The sequence below is a fragment of the Coregonus lavaretus genome (genome assembly GCF_964263955.1).
Source record: "Coregonus lavaretus genome assembly, contig: HAP1_SCAFFOLD_7924, whole genome shotgun sequence".
NCBI lineage: Eukaryota > Metazoa > Chordata > Actinopteri > Salmoniformes > Salmonidae > Coregonus > Coregonus lavaretus.
This window is the reverse complement of record NW_028163259.1, coordinates 841-20,608: the sequence shown is the minus strand read 5'-3', so window position 1 is coordinate 20,608 and position 19,768 is coordinate 841. Positions and strand designations below refer to the sequence as shown.

Below are 19,768 nucleotides of genomic sequence, written 5' to 3'. Positions count from 1 at the left end.
GTGTTATTATGAGTGGTGTTATTATGAGTGGTGTTATTATGAGTGGTGTTATTATGAGTGGTGTTATTATGAGTGTGTCTGGGGGGAGTGGTGTTATTATGAGTGGTGTTATTATGAGTGTGTCTGAGGGGGAGTGGTGTTATTATGAGTGTGTCTGAGGGGAGTGGTGTTATTATGAGTGGTGTTATTATGAGTGGTGTTATTATGAGTGTGTCTGAGGGGAGTGGTGTTATTATGAGTGGTGTTATTATGAGTGGTGTTATTATGAGTGTGTCTGAGGGGGAGTGGTGTTATTATGAGTGGTGTTATTATGAGTGTGTCTGAGGGGAGTGGTGTTATTATGAGTGGTGTTATTATGAGTGGTGTTATTATGAGTGGTGTTATTATGAGTGTGTCTGAGGGGGAGTGGTGTTATTATGAGTGGTGTTATTATGAGTGTGTCTGAGGGGGAGTGGTGTTATTATGAGTGTGTCTGAGGGGAGTGGTGTTATTATGAGTGGTGTTATTATGAGTGGTGTTATTATGAGTGGTGTTATTATGAGTGTGTGAGGGGGAGTGGTGTTATTATGAGTGGTGTTATTATGAGTAGTGTTATTATGAGTGGTGTTATTATGAGTGATGTTATTATGAGTGGTGTTATTATGAGTGTGTCTGGGGGGAGTGGTGTTATTATGAGTGGTGTTATTATGAGTGTGTCTGAGGGGGAGTGGTGTTATTATGAGTGTGTCTGAGGGGAGTGGTGTTATTATGAGTGGTGTTATTATGAGTGGTGTTATTATGAGTGTGTGAGGGGGAGTGGTGTTATTATGAGTGGTGTTATTATAAGTAGTGTTATTATGAGTGGTGTTATTATGAGTGGTGTTATTATGAGTGGTGTTATTATGAGTGTGTCTGGGGGGAGTGGTGTTATTATGAGTGGTGTTATTATGAGTGGTGTTATTATGAGTGGTGTTATTATGAGTGGTGTTATTATGAGTGGTGTTATTATGAGTGGTGTTATTATGAGTGTGTCTGAGGGGGAGTGGTGTTATTATGAGTGGTGTTATTATGAGTGTGTCTGAGGGGAGTGGTGTTATTATGAGTGGTGTTATTATGAGTGGTGTTATTATGAGTGGTGTTATTATGAGTGTGTCTGAGGGGGAGTGGTGTTATTATGAGTGGTGTTATTATGAGTGTGTCTGAGGGGGAGTGGTGTTATTATGAGTGGTGTTATTATGAGTGGTGTTATTATGAGTGGTGTTATTATGAGTGTGTGAGGGGGAGTGGTGTTATTATGAGTGGTGTTATTATGAGTAGTGTTATTATGAGTGGTGTTATTATGAGTGGTGTTATTATGAGTGGTGTTATTATGAGTGTGTCTGGGGGGAGTGGTGTTATTATGAGTGGTGTTATTATGAGTGTGTCTGAGGGGGAGTGGTGTTATTATGAGTGGTGTTATTATGAGTGGTGTTATTATGAGTGGTGTTATTATGAGTCTGTCTGAGGGGGAGTGGTGTTATTATGAGTGGTGTTATTATGAGTGGTGTTATTATGAGTGGTGTTATTATGAGTGTGTCTGGGGGGAGTGGTGTTATTATGAGTGGTGTTATTATGAGTGGTGTTATTATGAGTCTGTCTGAGGGGGAGTGGTGTTATTATGAGTGGTGTTATTATGAGTGGTGTTATTATGAGTCTGTCTGAGGGGGAGTGGTGTTATTATGAGTGGTGTTATTATGAGTGGTGTTATTATGAGTGGTGTTATTATGAGTGGTGTTATTATGAGTCTGTCTGAGGGGGAGTGGTGTTATTATGAGTGGTGTTATTATGAGTGGTGTTATTATGAGTGGTGTTATTATGAGTGTGTCTGAGGGGAGTGGTATTATGAGTGATGTTATTATGAGTGTGTCTGAGGGGAGTGGTGTTATTATGAGTGTGTCTGAGGGGAGTGGTGTTATTATGAGTGGTGTTATTATGAGTGGTTTTATTATGAGTGGTGTTATTATGAGTGTGTCTGTGGGGAGTGGTGTTATTATGAGTGTGTCTGGGGGAGTGGGGTTATTATGAGTGGTGTTATTATGAGTGGTGTTATTATGAGTGATGTTATTATGAGTGTGTCTGGGGGGAGTGGTGTTATTATGAGTGTGTCTGAGGGGAGTGGTGTTATTATGAGTGTTTCTGGGGGGAGTGGTGTTATTATGAGTGGTGTTATTATGAGTGGTTTTATTATGAGTGGTGTTATTATGAGTGTGTCTGTGGGGAGTGGTGTTATTATGAGTGTGTCTGGGGGAGTGGGGTTATTATGAGTGGTGTTATTATGAGTGGTGTTATTATGAGTGATGTTATTATGAGTGTGTCTGGGGGGAGTGGTGTTATTATGAGTGTGTCTGAGGGGAGTGGTGTTATTATGAGTGTGTCTGAGGGGAGTGGTGTTATTATGAGTGTTTCTGGGGGGAGTGGTGTTATTATGAGTGGTTTTATTATGAGTGGTGTTATTATGAGTGTGTCTGTGGGGAGTGGTGTTATTATGAGTGTGTCTGGGGGAGTGGGGTTATTATGAGTGGTGTTATTATGAGTGGTGTTATTATGAGTGTGTCTGGGGGGAGTGGTGTTATTATGAGTGGTGTTATTATGAGTGTGTCTGGGGGAGTGGTGTTATTATGAGTGTGTCTGGGGGGAGTGGTGTTATTATGAGTGGTGTTATTATGAGTGTGTCTGGGGGAGTGGTGTTATTATGAGTGGTGTTATTATGAGTGGTGTTATTATGAGTGTTTCTGGGGGGAGTGGTGTTATTATGAGTGTGTCTTGGGGAGTGGTGTTATTATGAGTGGTGTTATTATGAGTGTGTCTGAGGGGAGTGGTGTTATTATGAGTGGTGTTATTATGAGTGTGTCTGAGGGGAGTGGTGTTATTATGAGTGGTGTTATTATGAGTGTGTCTGGGGGGAGTGGTGTTATTATGAGTGGTGTTATTATGAGTGTGTCTGGGGGGAGTGGTGTTATTATGAGTGGTGTTATTATGAGTCTGTCTGAGGGGAGTGGTGTTATTATGAGTGGTGTTATTATGAGTGGTGTTATTATGAGTGTTTCTGGGGGGAGTGGTGTTATTGTGAGTGGTGTTATTATGAGTGTGTCTGGGGGGAGTGGTGTTATTATGAGTGGTGTTATTATGAGTGTGTCTTGGGGAGTGGTGTTATTATGAGTGGTGTTATTTTGAGTGGTGTTATTATGAGTGTGTCTGTTGATGATCATCTGTCATAGAGAGAGGACTGGAAGGGTCCAAAACTCTATTCTGATTCTGTTGTCTGTCTCTCTCTCTCTCGCCCTCTCTCTCTCTCTCTCTCTCTCTCTCTCTCTCTCTCTCTCTCTCTATCTTTCCATCTCTCTCTCTCTCTCTCTCTCTCTCTCTATCTTTCCATCTCTCTCTCTCTCTCTCTCTCTCTCTCTCTCTCTCTCTCTCTCTCACTCTCACTCTCTCTCTCTCTCCAGAGTGTCCAGTGGGTCTGTATAAGGCAGGGTCAGGAGTCGGTGGGTGTGTCCTGTGTCCGACTAATAGCAACACTTTGGTAACAGGCTCTGCCTACTGCCTCTGTCGTCCTGGTTACCACAGAGCAGATTCCGACCCCGCACACACACCCTGCACACGTAAGTCTTTACCGCTCTGCCTCCTCCTCCTCCTCTGCCTCCTCCTCCTCCTCCTCTGTCTCCTCCTCCTCCTCCTCTGTCTCCTCCCCTGTCTCCTCCCTTGTCTCCTCCTACTCCTCTGTCTCTTCCTCCTCCTATCTCTCCCCCTCTGTCTCCTCCTCCTCCTCTGTCTCCGCCTCTGTATCCGCCTCTGTCTCTTCCTCTGTCTCCTCCCCTGTCTCCTCCCCTGCCTCCTCCTCTGTCTCCGCCTCTGTATCCGCCTCTGTCTCCTCCTCTGTCTCCTCCCCTGTCTCCTTCCCTGCCTCCTCCGCTGTCTCCTCCTCTGTCTCGTCTTCTGTCTCCTCCTCTGTCTCCTCTTCTGTCTCCTCTGTCTCCTCCCCTGTCTCCTCCCCTGTCTCCTCTGTGTCCTATGTGTCCTCTGTCTCCTCCTCTGTCTCCTCCTCTGTCTCCTCCTCTGTCTACTCCTCTGTCTCCTCCCCTGTCTCCTCTGTGTCCTATGTGTCCTCTGTCTCCTCCTCTGTCTCCTCCTCTGTCTCCTCCCCTGTCTCCTCCCCTGTCTCCTCCTCTGTCTACTCCTCTGTCTCCTCCCCTGTCTCTTCCCCTGTCTCCTCCCCTGTCTCCTCCCCTGTCTCCTCTGTGTCCTATGTGTCCTCTGTCTCCTCCTCTGTCTCCTCCCCTGTCTCCTCCCCTGTCTCCTCCTCTGTCTCCTCCCCTGTCTCCTCCTCTGTCTCCTCCCCTGTCTCCTCCCCTGTCTCTTCCCCTGTCTCCTCCCCTGTCTCCTCTGTGTCCTATGTGTCCTCTGTCTCCTCCCCTGTCTCCTCCCCTGTCTCCTCCCCTGTCTCCTCCTCTGTCTCCTCTGTGTCCTATGTGTCCTCTGTCTCCTCCTCTGTCTCCTCCCCTGTCTCCTCCTCTGTCTCCTCCCCTGTCTCTTCCCCTGTCTCCTCCTCTGTCTCCTCTGTGTCCTATGTGTCCTCTGTCTCCTCCTCTGTCTCCTCCTCCTGTCTCCTCCTCTGTCTCCTCTTCTGTATTGACCTTAGTAGGGAATCAACTAAATGTATTGACCTTAGTAGGGAATCAACTAAATGTATTGACCTTAGTAGGGAATCAACTAAATGTATTGACTTTATTAGGGAATCAACTAAATGTATTGAAAATGAATGAATTAGCCCAAGTTTATCATAAGACGTGAATGCATCAGTGATTCCGTGTTTCCTGTAACTTTCTGAAGAGGCAATGAGAATTCCCCCTGCCTGTGTGGCGCGGCGCTCGCAGCTAGCACTTTGTGTAGCCGTTAGCCATGATGCTAATGAAAACGGTCTTCTGGTAGAGGGAAAGGCTTTCCCAAAAACCTTCTCTATTAAATGTTAACTACAAAGTAGCCTATTCTTACCTGGCAGAATGATATCATGATTATTTGCGTCGATCCAGTGGGTATTTGTTTTGCTAAACAACAGCCTCTTGCTATGGAAGAAAAGGGTAAAAAATGTAATTTCTAAAAAAAAATATCCCAGACCTCAAAAGTGGTCTCCTGATCTGGCTTAAGCATTGTTGAGACTTAGAAAATCCAATTTTGTTGTTTTTCTAATAAAAGTGTAATTTTTTTAATGTTATCTTGGAAAAACAAAACGTGGAAAACAGAATTTTGGGAAAAAACAGAATCAGACAAAAGAAAACAGATTTTCTAGGGCCCTGTGTGGGAGGCAGCCAGTAGGGTTGGGGTTGTATCCAGATATCCATACCTCCAGCCAGTAGGGTTGGGGTTGTATCCAGATCTCCATACCTCCAGCCAGTAGGGTTGGGGTTGTATCCAGATCTCCATACCTCCATACCTCCAGCCAGTAGGGTTGGGGTTGTATCCAGATCTCCATACCTCCATACCTCCAGCCAGTAGGGTTGGGGTTGTATCCAGATCTCCATACCTCCAGCCAGTAGGGTTGGGGTTGTATCCAGATCTCCATACCTCCAGCCAGTAGGGTTGGGGTTGTATCCAGATCTCCATACCTTCATACCTCCATACCTCCAGCCAGTAGGGTTGGGGTTGTATCCAGATCTCCATACCTCCAGCCAGTAGGGTTGGGGTTGTATCCAGATCTCCATACCTCCAGCCAGTAGGGTTGGGGTTGTATCCAGATCTCCATACCTCCAGCCAGTAGGGTTGGGGTTGTATCCAGATCTCCATACCTCCAGCCAGTAGGGTTGGGGTTGTATCCAGATCTCCATACCTCCAGCCAGTAGGGTTGGGGTTGTATCCAGATCTCCATACCTCCAGCCAGTAGGGTTGGGGTTGTATCCAGATCTCCATACCTTCATACCTCCATACCTCCATACCTCCATACCTCCAGCCAGTAGGGTTGGGGTTGTATCCAGATCTCCATACCTCCAGCCAGTAGGGTTGGGGTTGTATCCAGATCTCCATACCTCCAGCCAGTAGGGTTGGGGTTGTATCCAGATCTCCATACCTCCAGCCAGTAGGGTTGGGGTTGTATCCAGATCTCCATACCTCCAGCCAGTAGGGTTGGGGTTGTATCCAGATCTCCATACCTTCATACCTCCATACCTCCATACCTCCATACCTCCAGCCAGTAGGGTTGGGGTTGTATCCAGATCTCCATACCTCCAGCCAGTAGGGTTGGGGTTGTATCCAGATCTCCATACCTCCAGCCAGTAGGGTTGGGGTTGTATCCAGATCTCCATACCTCCAGCCAATAGGGTTGGGGTTGTATCCATACCTCCATACCTCCAGCCAGTAGGGTTGGGGTTGTATCCAGATCTCCATACCTCCAGCCAGTAGGGTTGGGGTTGTATCCAGATCTCCATACCTCCAGCCAGTAGGGTTGGGGTTGTATCCATACCTCCATACCTCCAGCCAGTAGGGTTGGGGTTGTATCCAGATCTCCATACCTCCAGCCAGTAGGGTTGGGGTTGTATCCAGATCTCCATACCTCCAGCCAGTAGGGTTGGGGTTGTATCCAGATCTCCATACCTTCATACCTCCATACCTCCATACCTCCATACCTCCAGCCAGTAGGGTTGGGGTTGTATCCAGATCTCCATACCTCCAGCCAGTAGGGTTGGGGTTGTATCCAGATCTCCATACCTCCAGCCAGTAGGGTTGGGGTTGTATCCAGATCTCCATACCTCCAGCCAGTAGGGTTGGGGTTGTATCCAGATCTCCATACCACCAGCCAGTAGGGTTGGGGTTGTATCCAGATCTCCATACCTCCATACCTTCATACCTCCATACCTCCAGCCAGTAGGGTTGGGGTTGTATCCAGATCTCCATACCTCCATACCTCCAGCCAGTAGGGTTGGGGTTGTATCCAGATCTCCATATCTCCATACCTCCATACTGTCACGACCCGGTGCGAGAAACAGTCACTAATAATTGTCAGAACCCAGAAGATGAGGCAGACACAGCAGTACTAGAGATGGTGGTTTAATAAAGAACAAAATCCTCAGGCAAAGAAACTAAATCCACAATGTCCAAAAATAAAGCCAAGAGGCACAAAGAGGAAAACCTCCAAAAAACAAAGAAACTCCACAAAGTGGTAAAAATCCCACCAGAGAAATATCCATATAACACAAGGCTTGGGCTGGGGCTGGGTGCTAACTTACAAACACTGAGCAAGGAACTGAGGAACACACAGGGTTTAAATACTAACAAGGGAATGACCTACAGGTGCAAACAATAATTAGATCAAGAAAAAACAAAAAGGTACAAAAAAGGTGCAATGGGGACATCTAGTGACCAAAACCCGAACAGTCATGGCCAAAACCTGACAGAATCCCCCTCATAGGAACGGCTCCTGACGTTCCTACCAGCCTTCTCAGGGTGGAGGGCCCTGAACTGACGAATGAGGTCAGGGTCCAGTATGTCCTTGGCAGGAACCCAGGAGCGCTCCTCGGGACCGTAGCCTTCCCAGTCCACCAGATACTGCCAGGACCGCTGCACCCGGCGGGAATCCAGTATCCGGTGGACGGTATAAGCCGACTGGCCACCGATGACACGGGGCGGAGGGGGAGGTCTGCCTGCCGGAATAAGGGGAGAAAAAACAACAGGTTTTAATAAAGAAATGTGAAATGTTGGATTGATCTTAAGGGATCTGGGTAAGTGCAGGCGAAAAGTAACGGGATTGACTCTCCTGGCAATCTTAAAGGGACCGATGAACCTCTGGGACAGCTTGCGAGACTCCACCCGTAGCGGTAGGTTCTTAGTTGAGAGCCATACTCTCTGGCCGGGGTACAGGGTAGGACCGGGACGGCAACCTCTGTTGGCTTGTCGTTGGTACTGCTGAGAGGAACGCAGAAGATTAAGACGTGCCTTCTTCCACGTAAGCCGACAGCGTCTGATGAACCTCGAGGCTGAAGGCACTCTGACTTCTGCCTCCTGGTCCGGGAACAATAGAGGTGCATAGCCAAACTGACACTCATGCGGGGACATACCAGTGGAGGAGGAGCACAAGGTGTTGTGCGCGTACTCGGCCCAAACAATGAAGGATGACCAAGTGGACGGGTTGTTGGAAACCATGCATCTGAGGGTGGTTTCCAGCTCCTGATTCATCCTCTCAGTTTGGCCATTGGACTCCGGATGGTACCCGGAAGATAAACTGGCCGTGGCCCCTATGAGTTGGCAGAAGGCCTTCCAAAACCTTGAGGCGAACTGGGGACCTCTGTCGGAAACCATATCTTGCGGGATCCCAAAGACTCGGAACACATGGTTAATCACCAACTCAGCTGTTTCCTTGGCAGAAGGTAATTTGGTCAAAGGAACAAACCTGGCCGCCTTAGAAAACCTGTCGATGATGACTAGGATCGTAGTATTACCATGGGACGGAGGAAGGCCAGTAATAAAGTCCAATGAGATATGGGACCAGGGTCGGTGGGGAATAGATAGAGGGTGAAGGAGTCCTTGAGGGCGAAGGTGAGAAGATTTGCCCTGGCAGCACACGGAACAGGCCTTGATGAAAGTGGCAACGTCTTCCTTCATGGTGGGCCACCAGAACTTACGCTGGATGAACTCCAAGGTGCGGCCTATGCCCGGGTGACAGGTGAGGCGAGAGGAGTGCCCCCACCGAAGGACTTGGGACCTTGCTGCCTTGGGAACAAACAACCGATTAGCAGGACCTCCACCAGGGCCCGGTTCGATGGCTTGAGCTTGTTTCACGGTATCCTCCACTTGCCACCAGATCGGAGCCACGATCTTAGCGGCCGGAAGGACAGTCATGTCAGTATCTTCTCGAATGGCAGGAGAGTAGATTCGTGACAAGGCGTCCGGTTTGAGATTCTTCGACCCGGGTCTATAGGTGAGGATAAACTGAAATCGGCTGAAGAAAAGAGACCATCGAGCTTGTCTGGCGTTCAACCGCTTCGCCTGCTGGATATACTCCAGATTCTTGTGGTCCGTAAGCACTTGAAACGGTTGAGAAGCCCCCTCGAGCCAGTGTCTCCATTCCTTCAATGCCATCTTAACCGCTAGGAGTTCACGGTCCCCCACATCGTAATTCCTCTCGGCCGGGGTAAGCCGGTGAGAGAAGAAGGCGCAAGGATGAAGCTTCTTGTCTTCACCCCTCTGAGACAGGACAGCTCCAACCCCAACCTCTGATGCGTCTACCTCCACCACAAAAGGTTCCTCCGCCGTTGGTAGTGTCAGGATGGGAGCAGAGAGGATGCGCTGCTTGAGTCCTTGGAAGGCCGTCTCAGCTTCTCTTCCCCACAGAAACCTTGTGTTGCCACCCTTGGTTACCGCCGAGAGAGGGGCTGCCACCGAGCTGAAGTTCTTGATGAACTTGCGGTAAAAGTTGGTGAAGCCCAGGAAACGTTGAACTTCCTTAACGGACTTGGGGGTGGGCCAATCCGCTACCGCCTCTACCTTCTTGGGGTCCATCTGGACTCGTCCGGGTTCCACTATAAATCCCAGGAATTGTACTCGAGAGGAATGGAATTCACACTTCTCCGGCTTAACGTACAAATGGCTGTCTAGGAGGCGTTTGAGCACTTGTCTGACATGCTTAGTGTGTTCTTGAAGGGAGCTCGAAAAGATGAGGATGTCATCCAAGTACACAAACACGAAGATGTTAAGCATATCCCTAAGCACATCGTTTATGAGCGCTTGGAACACAGCCGGAGCGTTGGTCAGGCCGAAGGGCATCACCGAGTATTCGTAGTGACCAGTAGGCGTGTTGAAAGCGGTCTTCCACTCGTCCCCGGGTTTGATCCGCACAAGATGGTATGCGTTCCGCAGGTCAAGCTTAGTGAAGACAACTGCTTCCTGGAGCAGCTCAAAGGCTGTGGCCATAAGAGGTAGCGGGTAGCGGTTACGGACGGTTATGGCATTGAGTCCCCGGTAGTCGATGCAAGGTCGTAATCCGCCGTCTTTCTTGGCCACAAAGAAAAACCCTGCTCCCGCCGGCGAGGTAGATGGACGCATGAGGCCTGCTGTCAGAGCGTCCTTGATGTAGGTATCCATAGCAGCTCGTTCGGGAGGAGAAAGGGAAAAGATCCGACCCCTGGGAGGGCAGGTCCCCGGCAACAGGTCGATGGTGCAATCGTAAGGTCTATGGGGTGGTAGTTTGGTGGCCCTCTGTTTGCTAAATACCAGTTTGAGGTCATGGTAACACTCGGGAACTCGGGACAAGTCGATGGATTCTAGAGACTCGGAAGGAGAACTCTGGGAACTCGGGAAGATACAAGTGGCTTGGCACGTGGGACCCCACTGCTTGATAGTGCCCACAGACCAGTCGATGTGAGGGTTATGGCTGTGAAGCCAGGGATAGCCAAGGACGAGAGGAAACTCGGAACAGGCGATCAGATGAAAGTTCATCACTTCCTTGTGTTGGGAAACTGAAAGTCGTAAGGGGGTAGTGGCACGAGTGACAAGTCCAGATCCCAAAGGACTTCTATCCAACGTAGTAACCCTTATGGGGTCACTTAGAGGTTCAGAAGGAACGCCATTCTCCTTCGCCCAGATCCCATCCATGAAGTTACCTGCGGCTCCAGAGTCTACCAAGGCTTGAAGAGAAACCTCGTGGTCGTCCCAGGAAAGGGTAACAGGAATGAGCAGGCGGGAGTTGGATAGATGGGAGGAGGTTATGTTTCCCGTTACAGTCCTCCCAGGCCTGCACGGGAGAGTGCGTTTCCCTGGAGCCCGGGACACGTGGAGCGGAAATGGCCCGGTTTGCCGCAATATAGACAGCATCGCTCCCTCATTCGGCGGTCTCTCTCAGCCTGGGAGATGCGTCCAGCCTGCATGGGTTCTGGTGGTGCCAGCGAGGATAAAGGTGGAGACTCGGAGTTGGAACCGATAGGAACTAGGGTGAACGGTCTATGGTTTTGTTCTCTCTCTCTCAGACGCTGGTCTATGCGTGAAGCCAACTTGATAAGGGACTCGAGATTGTCCGGTGGTTCCCGAGTGGCCAGTTCATCTTGGATGGTGTCAGAAAGACCCTTCAAAAAACACACTGTGAGCGCCTCGTCGTTCCAGCCACTTGCTGCTGCCACAGTGCGGAACTGGATGGCATAGTCCGTCACGCTGCGCCGACCTTGGCGGAGAGTCAGGAGCTGTTTGGCTGAGTCAGGGCCGTTGGTAGGACCTTGAAACACTCGCTTGAATTCTTCAGCAAAGGTAGAGTAGCTGGCACAGCAGGGACTTTGGGCATCCCACACAGCAGTAGCCCAGGCTAGAGCCTTTTCCGACAGCAGGGTGATGATATATGCTATCTTGGACCGGTCGGTGGGAAACGACGATGGTTGCAGCTCAAAGGAGAGAGAACATTGGGTGAAAAACCCCTTACAAACACTTGGGTCCCCTGAGAACCGTTGAGGAGGCGGCAGACGAGGTTCCGCCAGGGGATTAACTGCCAGGAGCCCTTGAATCGGATGAACTGGAGCAGAAGCGGTTGCCGGGGAAAGTCGATCCGAAATCTGCTTTATGGAAGTCAGCATCTCTGACAGAAGTTGAGAATGTCTAGCCATTAAGGCCTCTTGCTGAACCAGAGCAGCTTCGTGGCGTTGGACAGTCCCCTCATGGTGGGACAGCATGGAAAAAAAATCCTGGGTACTGGCTGCCTCTGGGTTCATAATAATGGCTCAGTGTTTCTGTCACGACCCGGTGCGAGAAACAGTCACTAATAATTGTCAGAACCCAGAAGATGAGGCAGACACAGCAGTACTAGAGATGGTGGTTTAATAAAGAACAAAATCCTCAGGCAAAGAAACTAAATCCACAATGTCCAAAAATAAAGCCAAGAGGCACAAAGAGGAAAACCTCCAAAAAACAAAGAAACTCCACAAAGTGGTAAAAATCCCACCAGAGAAATATCCATATAACACAAGGCTTGGGCTGGGGCTGGGTGCTAACTTACAAACACTGAGCAAGGAACTGAGGAACACACAGGGTTTAAATACTAACAAGGGAATGACCTACAGGTGCAAACAATAATTAGATCAAGAAAAAACAAAAAGGTACAAAAAAGGTGCAATGGGGACATCTAGTGACCAAAACCCGAACAGTCATGGCCAAAACCTGACAGAATCCCCCTCATAGGAACGGCTCCTGACGTTCCTACCAGCCTTCTCAGGGTGGAGGGCCCTGAACTGACGAATGAGGTCAGGGTCCAGTATGTCCTTGGCAGGAACCCAGGAGCGCTCCTCGGGACCGTAGCCTTCCCAGTCCACCAGATACTGCCAGGACCGCTGCACCCGGCGGGAATCCAGTATCCGGTGGACGGTATAAGCCGACTGGCCACCGATGACACGGGGCGGAGGGGGAGGTCTGCCTGCCGGAATAAGGGGAGAAAAAACAACAGGTTTTAATAAAGAAATGTGAAATGTTGGATTGATCTTAAGGGATCTGGGTAAGTGCAGGCGAAAAGTAACGGGATTGACTCTCCTGGCAATCTTAAAGGGACCGATGAACCTCTGGGACAGCTTGCGAGACTCCACCCGTAGCGGTAGGTTCTTAGTTGAGAGCCATACTCTCTGGCCGGGGTACAGGGTAGGACCGGGACGGCAACCTCTGTTGGCTTGTCGTTGGTACTGCTGAGAGGAACGCAGAAGATTAAGACGTGCCTTCTTCCACGTAAGCCGACAGCGTCTGATGAACCTCGAGGCTGAAGGCACTCTGACTTCTGCCTCCTGGTCCGGGAACAATAGAGGTGCATAGCCAAACTGACACTCATGCGGGGACATACCAGTGGAGGAGGAGCACAAGGTGTTGTGCGCGTACTCGGCCCAAACAATGAAGGATGACCAAGTGGACGGGTTGTTGGAAACCATGCATCTGAGGGTGGTTTCCAGCTCCTGATTCATCCTCTCAGTTTGGCCATTGGACTCCGGATGGTACCCGGAAGATAAACTGGCCGTGGCCCCTATGAGTTGGCAGAAGGCCTTCCAAAACCTTGAGGCGAACTGGGGACCTCTGTCGGAAACCATATCTTGCGGGATCCCAAAGACTCGGAACACATGGTTAATCACCAACTCAGCTGTTTCCTTGGCAGAAGGTAATTTGGTCAAAGGAACAAACCTGGCCGCCTTAGAAAACCTGTCGATGATGACTAGGATCGTAGTATTACCATGGGACGGAGGAAGGCCAGTAATAAAGTCCAATGAGATATGGGACCAGGGTCGGTGGGGAATAGATAGAGGGTGAAGGAGTCCTTGAGGGCGAAGGTGAGAAGATTTGCCCTGGCAGCACACGGAACAGGCCTTGATGAAAGTGGCAACGTCTTCCTTCATGGTGGGCCACCAGAACTTACGCTGGATGAACTCCAAGGTGCGGCCTATGCCCGGGTGACAGGTGAGGCGAGAGGAGTGCCCCCACCGAAGGACTTGGGACCTTGCTGCCTTGGGAACAAACAACCGATTAGCAGGACCTCCACCAGGGCCCGGTTCGATGGCTTGAGCTTGTTTCACGGTATCCTCCACTTGCCACCAGATCGGAGCCACGATCTTAGCGGCCGGAAGGACAGTCATGTCAGTATCTTCTCGAATGGCAGGAGAGTAGATTCGTGACAAGGCGTCCGGTTTGAGATTCTTCGACCCGGGTCTATAGGTGAGGATAAACTGAAATCGGCTGAAGAAAAGAGACCATCGAGCTTGTCTGGCGTTCAACCGCTTCGCCTGCTGGATATACTCCAGATTCTTGTGGTCCGTAAGCACTTGAAACGGTTGAGAAGCCCCCTCGAGCCAGTGTCTCCATTCCTTCAATGCCATCTTAACCGCTAGGAGTTCACGGTCCCCCACATCGTAATTCCTCTCGGCCGGGGTAAGCCGGTGAGAGAAGAAGGCGCAAGGATGAAGCTTCTTGTCTTCACCCCTCTGAGACAGGACAGCTCCAACCCCAACCTCTGATGCGTCTACCTCCACCACAAAAGGTTCCTCCGCCGTTGGTAGTGTCAGGATGGGAGCAGAGAGGATGCGCTGCTTGAGTCCTTGGAAGGCCGTCTCAGCTTCTCTTCCCCACAGAAACCTTGTGTTGCCACCCTTGGTTACCGCCGAGAGAGGGGCTGCCACCGAGCTGAAGTTCTTGATGAACTTGCGGTAAAAGTTGGTGAAGCCCAGGAAACGTTGAACTTCCTTAACGGACTTGGGGGTGGGCCAATCCGCTACCGCCTCTACCTTCTTGGGGTCCATCTGGACTCGTCCGGGTTCCACTATAAATCCCAGGAATTGTACTCGAGAGGAATGGAATTCACACTTCTCCGGCTTAACGTACAAATGGCTGTCTAGGAGGCGTTTGAGCACTTGTCTGACATGCTTAGTGTGTTCTTGAAGGGAGCTCGAAAAGATGAGGATGTCATCCAAGTACACAAACACGAAGATGTTAAGCATATCCCTAAGCACATCGTTTATGAGCGCTTGGAACACAGCCGGAGCGTTGGTCAGGCCGAAGGGCATCACCGAGTATTCGTAGTGACCAGTAGGCGTGTTGAAAGCGGTCTTCCACTCGTCCCCGGGTTTGATCCGCACAAGATGGTATGCGTTCCGCAGGTCAAGCTTAGTGAAGACAACTGCTTCCTGGAGCAGCTCAAAGGCTGTGGCCATAAGAGGTAGCGGGTAGCGGTTACGGACGGTTATGGCATTGAGTCCCCGGTAGTCGATGCAAGGTCGTAATCCGCCGTCTTTCTTGGCCACAAAGAAAAACCCTGCTCCCGCCGGCGAGGTAGATGGACGCATGAGGCCTGCTGTCAGAGCGTCCTTGATGTAGGTATCCATAGCAGCTCGTTCGGGAGGAGAAAGGGAAAAGATCCGACCCCTGGGAGGGCAGGTCCCCGGCAACAGGTCGATGGTGCAATCGTAAGGTCTATGGGGTGGTAGTTTGGTGGCCCTCTGTTTGCTAAATACCAGTTTGAGGTCATGGTAACACTCGGGAACTCGGGACAAGTCGATGGATTCTAGAGACTCGGAAGGAGAACTCTGGGAACTCGGGAAGATACAAGTGGCTTGGCACGTGGGACCCCACTGCTTGATAGTGCCCACAGACCAGTCGATGTGAGGGTTATGGCTGTGAAGCCAGGGATAGCCAAGGACGAGAGGAAACTCGGAACAGGCGATCAGATGAAAGTTCATCACTTCCTTGTGTTGGGAAACTGAAAGTCGTAAGGGGGTAGTGGCACGAGTGACAAGTCCAGATCCCAAAGGACTTCTATCCAACGTAGTAACCCTTATGGGGTCACTTAGAGGTTCAGAAGGAACGCCATTCTCCTTCGCCCAGATCCCATCCATGAAGTTACCTGCGGCTCCAGAGTCTACCAAGGCTTGAAGAGAAACCTCGTGGTCGTCCCAGGAAAGGGTAACAGGAATGAGCAGGCGGGAGTTGGATAGATGGGAGGAGGTTATGTTTCCCGTTACAGTCCTCCCAGGCCTGCACGGGAGAGTGCGTTTCCCTGGAGCCCGGGACACGTGGAGCGGAAATGGCCCGGTTTGCCGCAATATAGACAGCATCGCTCCCTCATTCGGCGGTCTCTCTCAGCCTGGGAGATGCGTCCAGCCTGCATGGGTTCTGGTGGTGCCAGCGAGGATAAAGGTGGAGACTCGGAGTTGGAACCGATAGGAACTAGGGTGAACGGTCTATGGTTTTGTTCTCTCTCTCTCAGACGCTGGTCTATGCGTGAAGCCAACTTGATAAGGGACTCGAGATTGTCCGGTGGTTCCCGAGTGGCCAGTTCATCTTGGATGGTGTCAGAAAGACCCTTCAAAAAACACACTGTGAGCGCCTCGTCGTTCCAGCCACTTGCTGCTGCCACAGTGCGGAACTGGATGGCATAGTCCGTCACGCTGCGCCGACCTTGGCGGAGAGTCAGGAGCTGTTTGGCTGAGTCAGGGCCGTTGGTAGGACCTTGAAACACTCGCTTGAATTCTTCAGCAAAGGTAGAGTAGCTGGCACAGCAGGGACTTTGGGCATCCCACACAGCAGTAGCCCAGGCTAGAGCCTTTTCCGACAGCAGGGTGATGATATATGCTATCTTGGACCGGTCGGTGGGAAACGACGATGGTTGCAGCTCAAAGGAGAGAGAACATTGGGTGAAAAACCCCTTACAAACACTTGGGTCCCCTGAGAACCGTTGAGGAGGCGGCAGACGAGGTTCCGCCAGGGGATTAACTGCCAGGAGCCCTTGAATCGGATGAACTGGAGCAGAAGCGGTTGCCGGGGAAAGTCGATCCGAAATCTGCTTTATGGAAGTCAGCATCTCTGACAGAAGTTGAGAATGTCTAGCCATTAAGGCCTCTTGCTGAACCAGAGCAGCTTCGTGGCGTTGGACAGTCCCCTCATGGTGGGACAGCATGGAAAAAAAATCCTGGGTACTGGCTGCCTCTGGGTTCATAATAATGGCTCAGTGTTTCTGTCACGACCCGGTGCGAGAAACAGTCACTAATAATTGTCAGAACCCAGAAGATGAGGCAGACACAGCAGTACTAGAGATGGTGGTTTAATAAAGAACAAAATCCTCAGGCAAAGAAACTAAATCCACAATGTCCAAAAATAAAGCCAAGAGGCACAAAGAGGAAAACCTCCAAAAAACAAAGAAACTCCACAAAGTGGTAAAAATCCCACCAGAGAAATATCCATATAACACAAGGCTTGGGCTGGGGCTGGGTGCTAACTTACAAACACTGAGCAAGGAACTGAGGAACACACAGGGTTTAAATACTAACAAGGGAATGACCTACAGGTGCAAACAATAATTAGATCAAGAAAAAACAAAAAGGTACAAAAAAGGTGCAATGGGGACATCTAGTGACCAAAACCCGAACAGTCATGGCCAAAACCTGACACATACCTCCATACCTCCATACCTCCATACCGCCATACCTCCAGACCTCCATACCTCCATACCTCCATACCTCCATACCTCCATACCTCCATACCGTGCCTTGTGCCATCCCGGGATAGATACGGTATTACCGGTTGTGCACACAACCAACGCTATAATTTGTTTATTAAAATCCAAAGTGTAGGAACTGCTTCCTGCTAGTGTAGGAACTGCTTCCTGCTAGTGTAGGAACTGCTTCCTGCTAGTGTAGGACCTGCTTCCTGCTAGTGTAGGACCTGCTTCCTGCTAGTGTAGATGTTATATCTGTTATAGCAGAGAAGGTAGTGGCCTTTAGAATATATATGGTTTGGAATGGTCATTCAAATCACCGCAGGGTTGTTATTTCAGCTGTTCAGAAATGCAGAGACATAAAGCCGTGTTAGAGAGGGTCAAAACCGCAATGTATCATGGGTAAATTGTGACTGACTGACGGATCTACAAATGATAATGAGTCGTTACTTTATGATGCAAGGTGATTTGTAGATCAGTCAGTCAGCAGTTTGCCATGATGGTCCATCATCATGGTTCAGCAGAGGAGTAAAGATGTGAAGGTGAAGGGAGGCGGAGAGTGAGCAGCATCTACGTTATAAGAACTAATGTGTGTATAATAACACATGGGCAGAAGGTGATCTGATCCTACTCCTCGTAGTGTAAAACTCTGTATCCATAGGCACGGCCTTCCTTCTGTTCCTGTTTCTGACTCGAGAGTACGGAGCTCAAAGCCACCTGGGAAATGTATAATCATGACACCCCCCCCCCCCCCCCTCCCTCCCTCCCCCCTCCCTCCCATCATGTCTCTTCCCCCCCAGGCCCCCCCTCAGCTCCCCGCTCCATTGTAACCCACATCAACGACACCATGGTAACTTTAGAGTGGTCGGAACCTTTAGAACGCGGTGGCCGTGGAGACCTGACCTACAGCGTGGGGTGTGTCCGTTGTAGAGACTCCCCTCAGAGGGCGTGTCTTCCCTGTGAAGAGGGCGTGTCCTATCACCCCACACAGCACAGCCTATCACAGCGAAGGGTGGTCATCCGCGGGCTCCTCCCACACACCTCCTACACCTTCACGGTCCAATCAGAGAACGGCGTCTCACAGCTCAGCCTATCAGAACCCTCCGTGGAAAGGGTTAATATCACCACCAGCCGAGATGGTATGAAGACACACTACACACACACACACATTTCACACTATACACACACTATACACACATTATACACACATTATACACACATTATACACACATTATACACACATTTCACACTATACACACATTATACACACATTATACACACATTATACACACATTTCACACTATACACACATTATACACACATTATACACACATTTCACACTATACACACATTATACACACATTATACACACATTATACACACATTTCACACTATACACACACACACACACATTTCACACTATACACACATTATACACACACTATACACACATTATACACACACTATACACACACTATACACACATTATACACACACTATACACACATTATACACACACTATACACACACACTATACACACATTATACACACACTATACACACACTATACACACATTATACACACATTATACACACATTATACACACATTATACACACATTATACACACATTTCACACTATACACACATTATACACACACACAGAGACTAAACACACATCTACACTCTAGAGATCTCCATGTTATTAACTCTATGCCTGGATAATTCATTTTATTATGTGTGTGCGTGTGTGTGTGTGTGTGTGTCTGTGTCTGTGTTTGTTTGTTTGTGTGTGTGTCTGTGTGTGTGTGTGTCTGTGTCTGTGTGTGTGTGTGTGTGTGTCTGTGTCTGTGTCTGTGTCTGTGTCTGTCTGTGTGTGTGTGTGTGTGTGTGTGTGTGTGTGTGTTTGTTTATGTGTGTATGTCTGTGTGTGTGTGTCTGTGTGTGTGTCTGTGTGTGTGTGTGTCTGTGTCTGTGTGTGTGTGTGTGTGTGTGTGTTTGTTTGTGTGTGTGTGTGTGTGTACGTGTTTGTGTGTGTGTGTGTGTGTACGTGTTTATGTTTGTGTGTGTGTGTGTGTGTGTGTGTGTGTGTGTGTGTGTGTGTGTGTGTGTGTGTGTGTGTGTGTGTGTGTGTGTGTGTGTGTGTGTGTGTGTGTGTGTGTGTGTGTGTGTGTAGTCCCAGCTATAGTGACAGGTATAAGACGGACCAAGGCATCAGAGAACAGTCTGACTCTGCAGTGGAACAGTCCCCAACACACACCCAACACTGTCCTGGAGTACCAGCTACGATACTGTCCCCAGGTACACACCCAACACTGTCCTGGAGTACCAGCTACGATACTGTCCCCAACACACTACACTGTCCTGGAGTACCAGCTACGATACTGTCCCCAACACACACCCAACACTGTCCTGGAGTACCAGCTACGATACTGTCCCCAGGTACACACCCAACACTGTCCTGGAGTACCAGCTACGATACTGTCCCCAACACACTACACTGTCCTGGAGTACCAGCTACGGTACTGTCCCCAACACACACCCAACACTGTCCTGGAGTACCAGCTACGATACTGTCCCCAACACACTACACTGTCCTGGAGGTCTAAAGGTTTTCCGCTGAGCTCTGTGAACTCAAATGCTCCCTAATTCTGTAGAGTCTAAGACATTGTGGGGTGGGGGGGGTGGGGGGGGGTTATAAGTTGACATATGGATTGTTTTAAGGTTCGTGAGAGTCTAATCTTTCCATAGAGTGGTAATAATATTTTATAGGCCAAACCGTTCTGAGGCTACAAAAGTTTTCGTGAGAGGATCGATTTTCAGGATGTCT

At 49.5% G+C, this 19,768-nt stretch overlaps 1 protein-coding gene across 1 annotated transcript; it reads left to right on the top strand.

Annotated features, from left to right (window-relative positions):
• Nucleotides 1-3,498: 3,498 nt before the first annotated feature.
• Nucleotides 3,499-19,460, top strand: LOC311118346 (ephrin type-B receptor 4b-like; the record flags this gene model as incomplete). Its single annotated transcript, XM_084193159.1, has 3 exons — nucleotides 3,499-3,620; nucleotides 17,740-18,078; nucleotides 19,115-19,460. Coding segments are annotated over exons 2-3 (638 nt in total), but the record flags the coding sequence as incomplete, so codon positions are not given.
• Nucleotides 19,461-19,768: the final 308 nt, after the last annotated feature.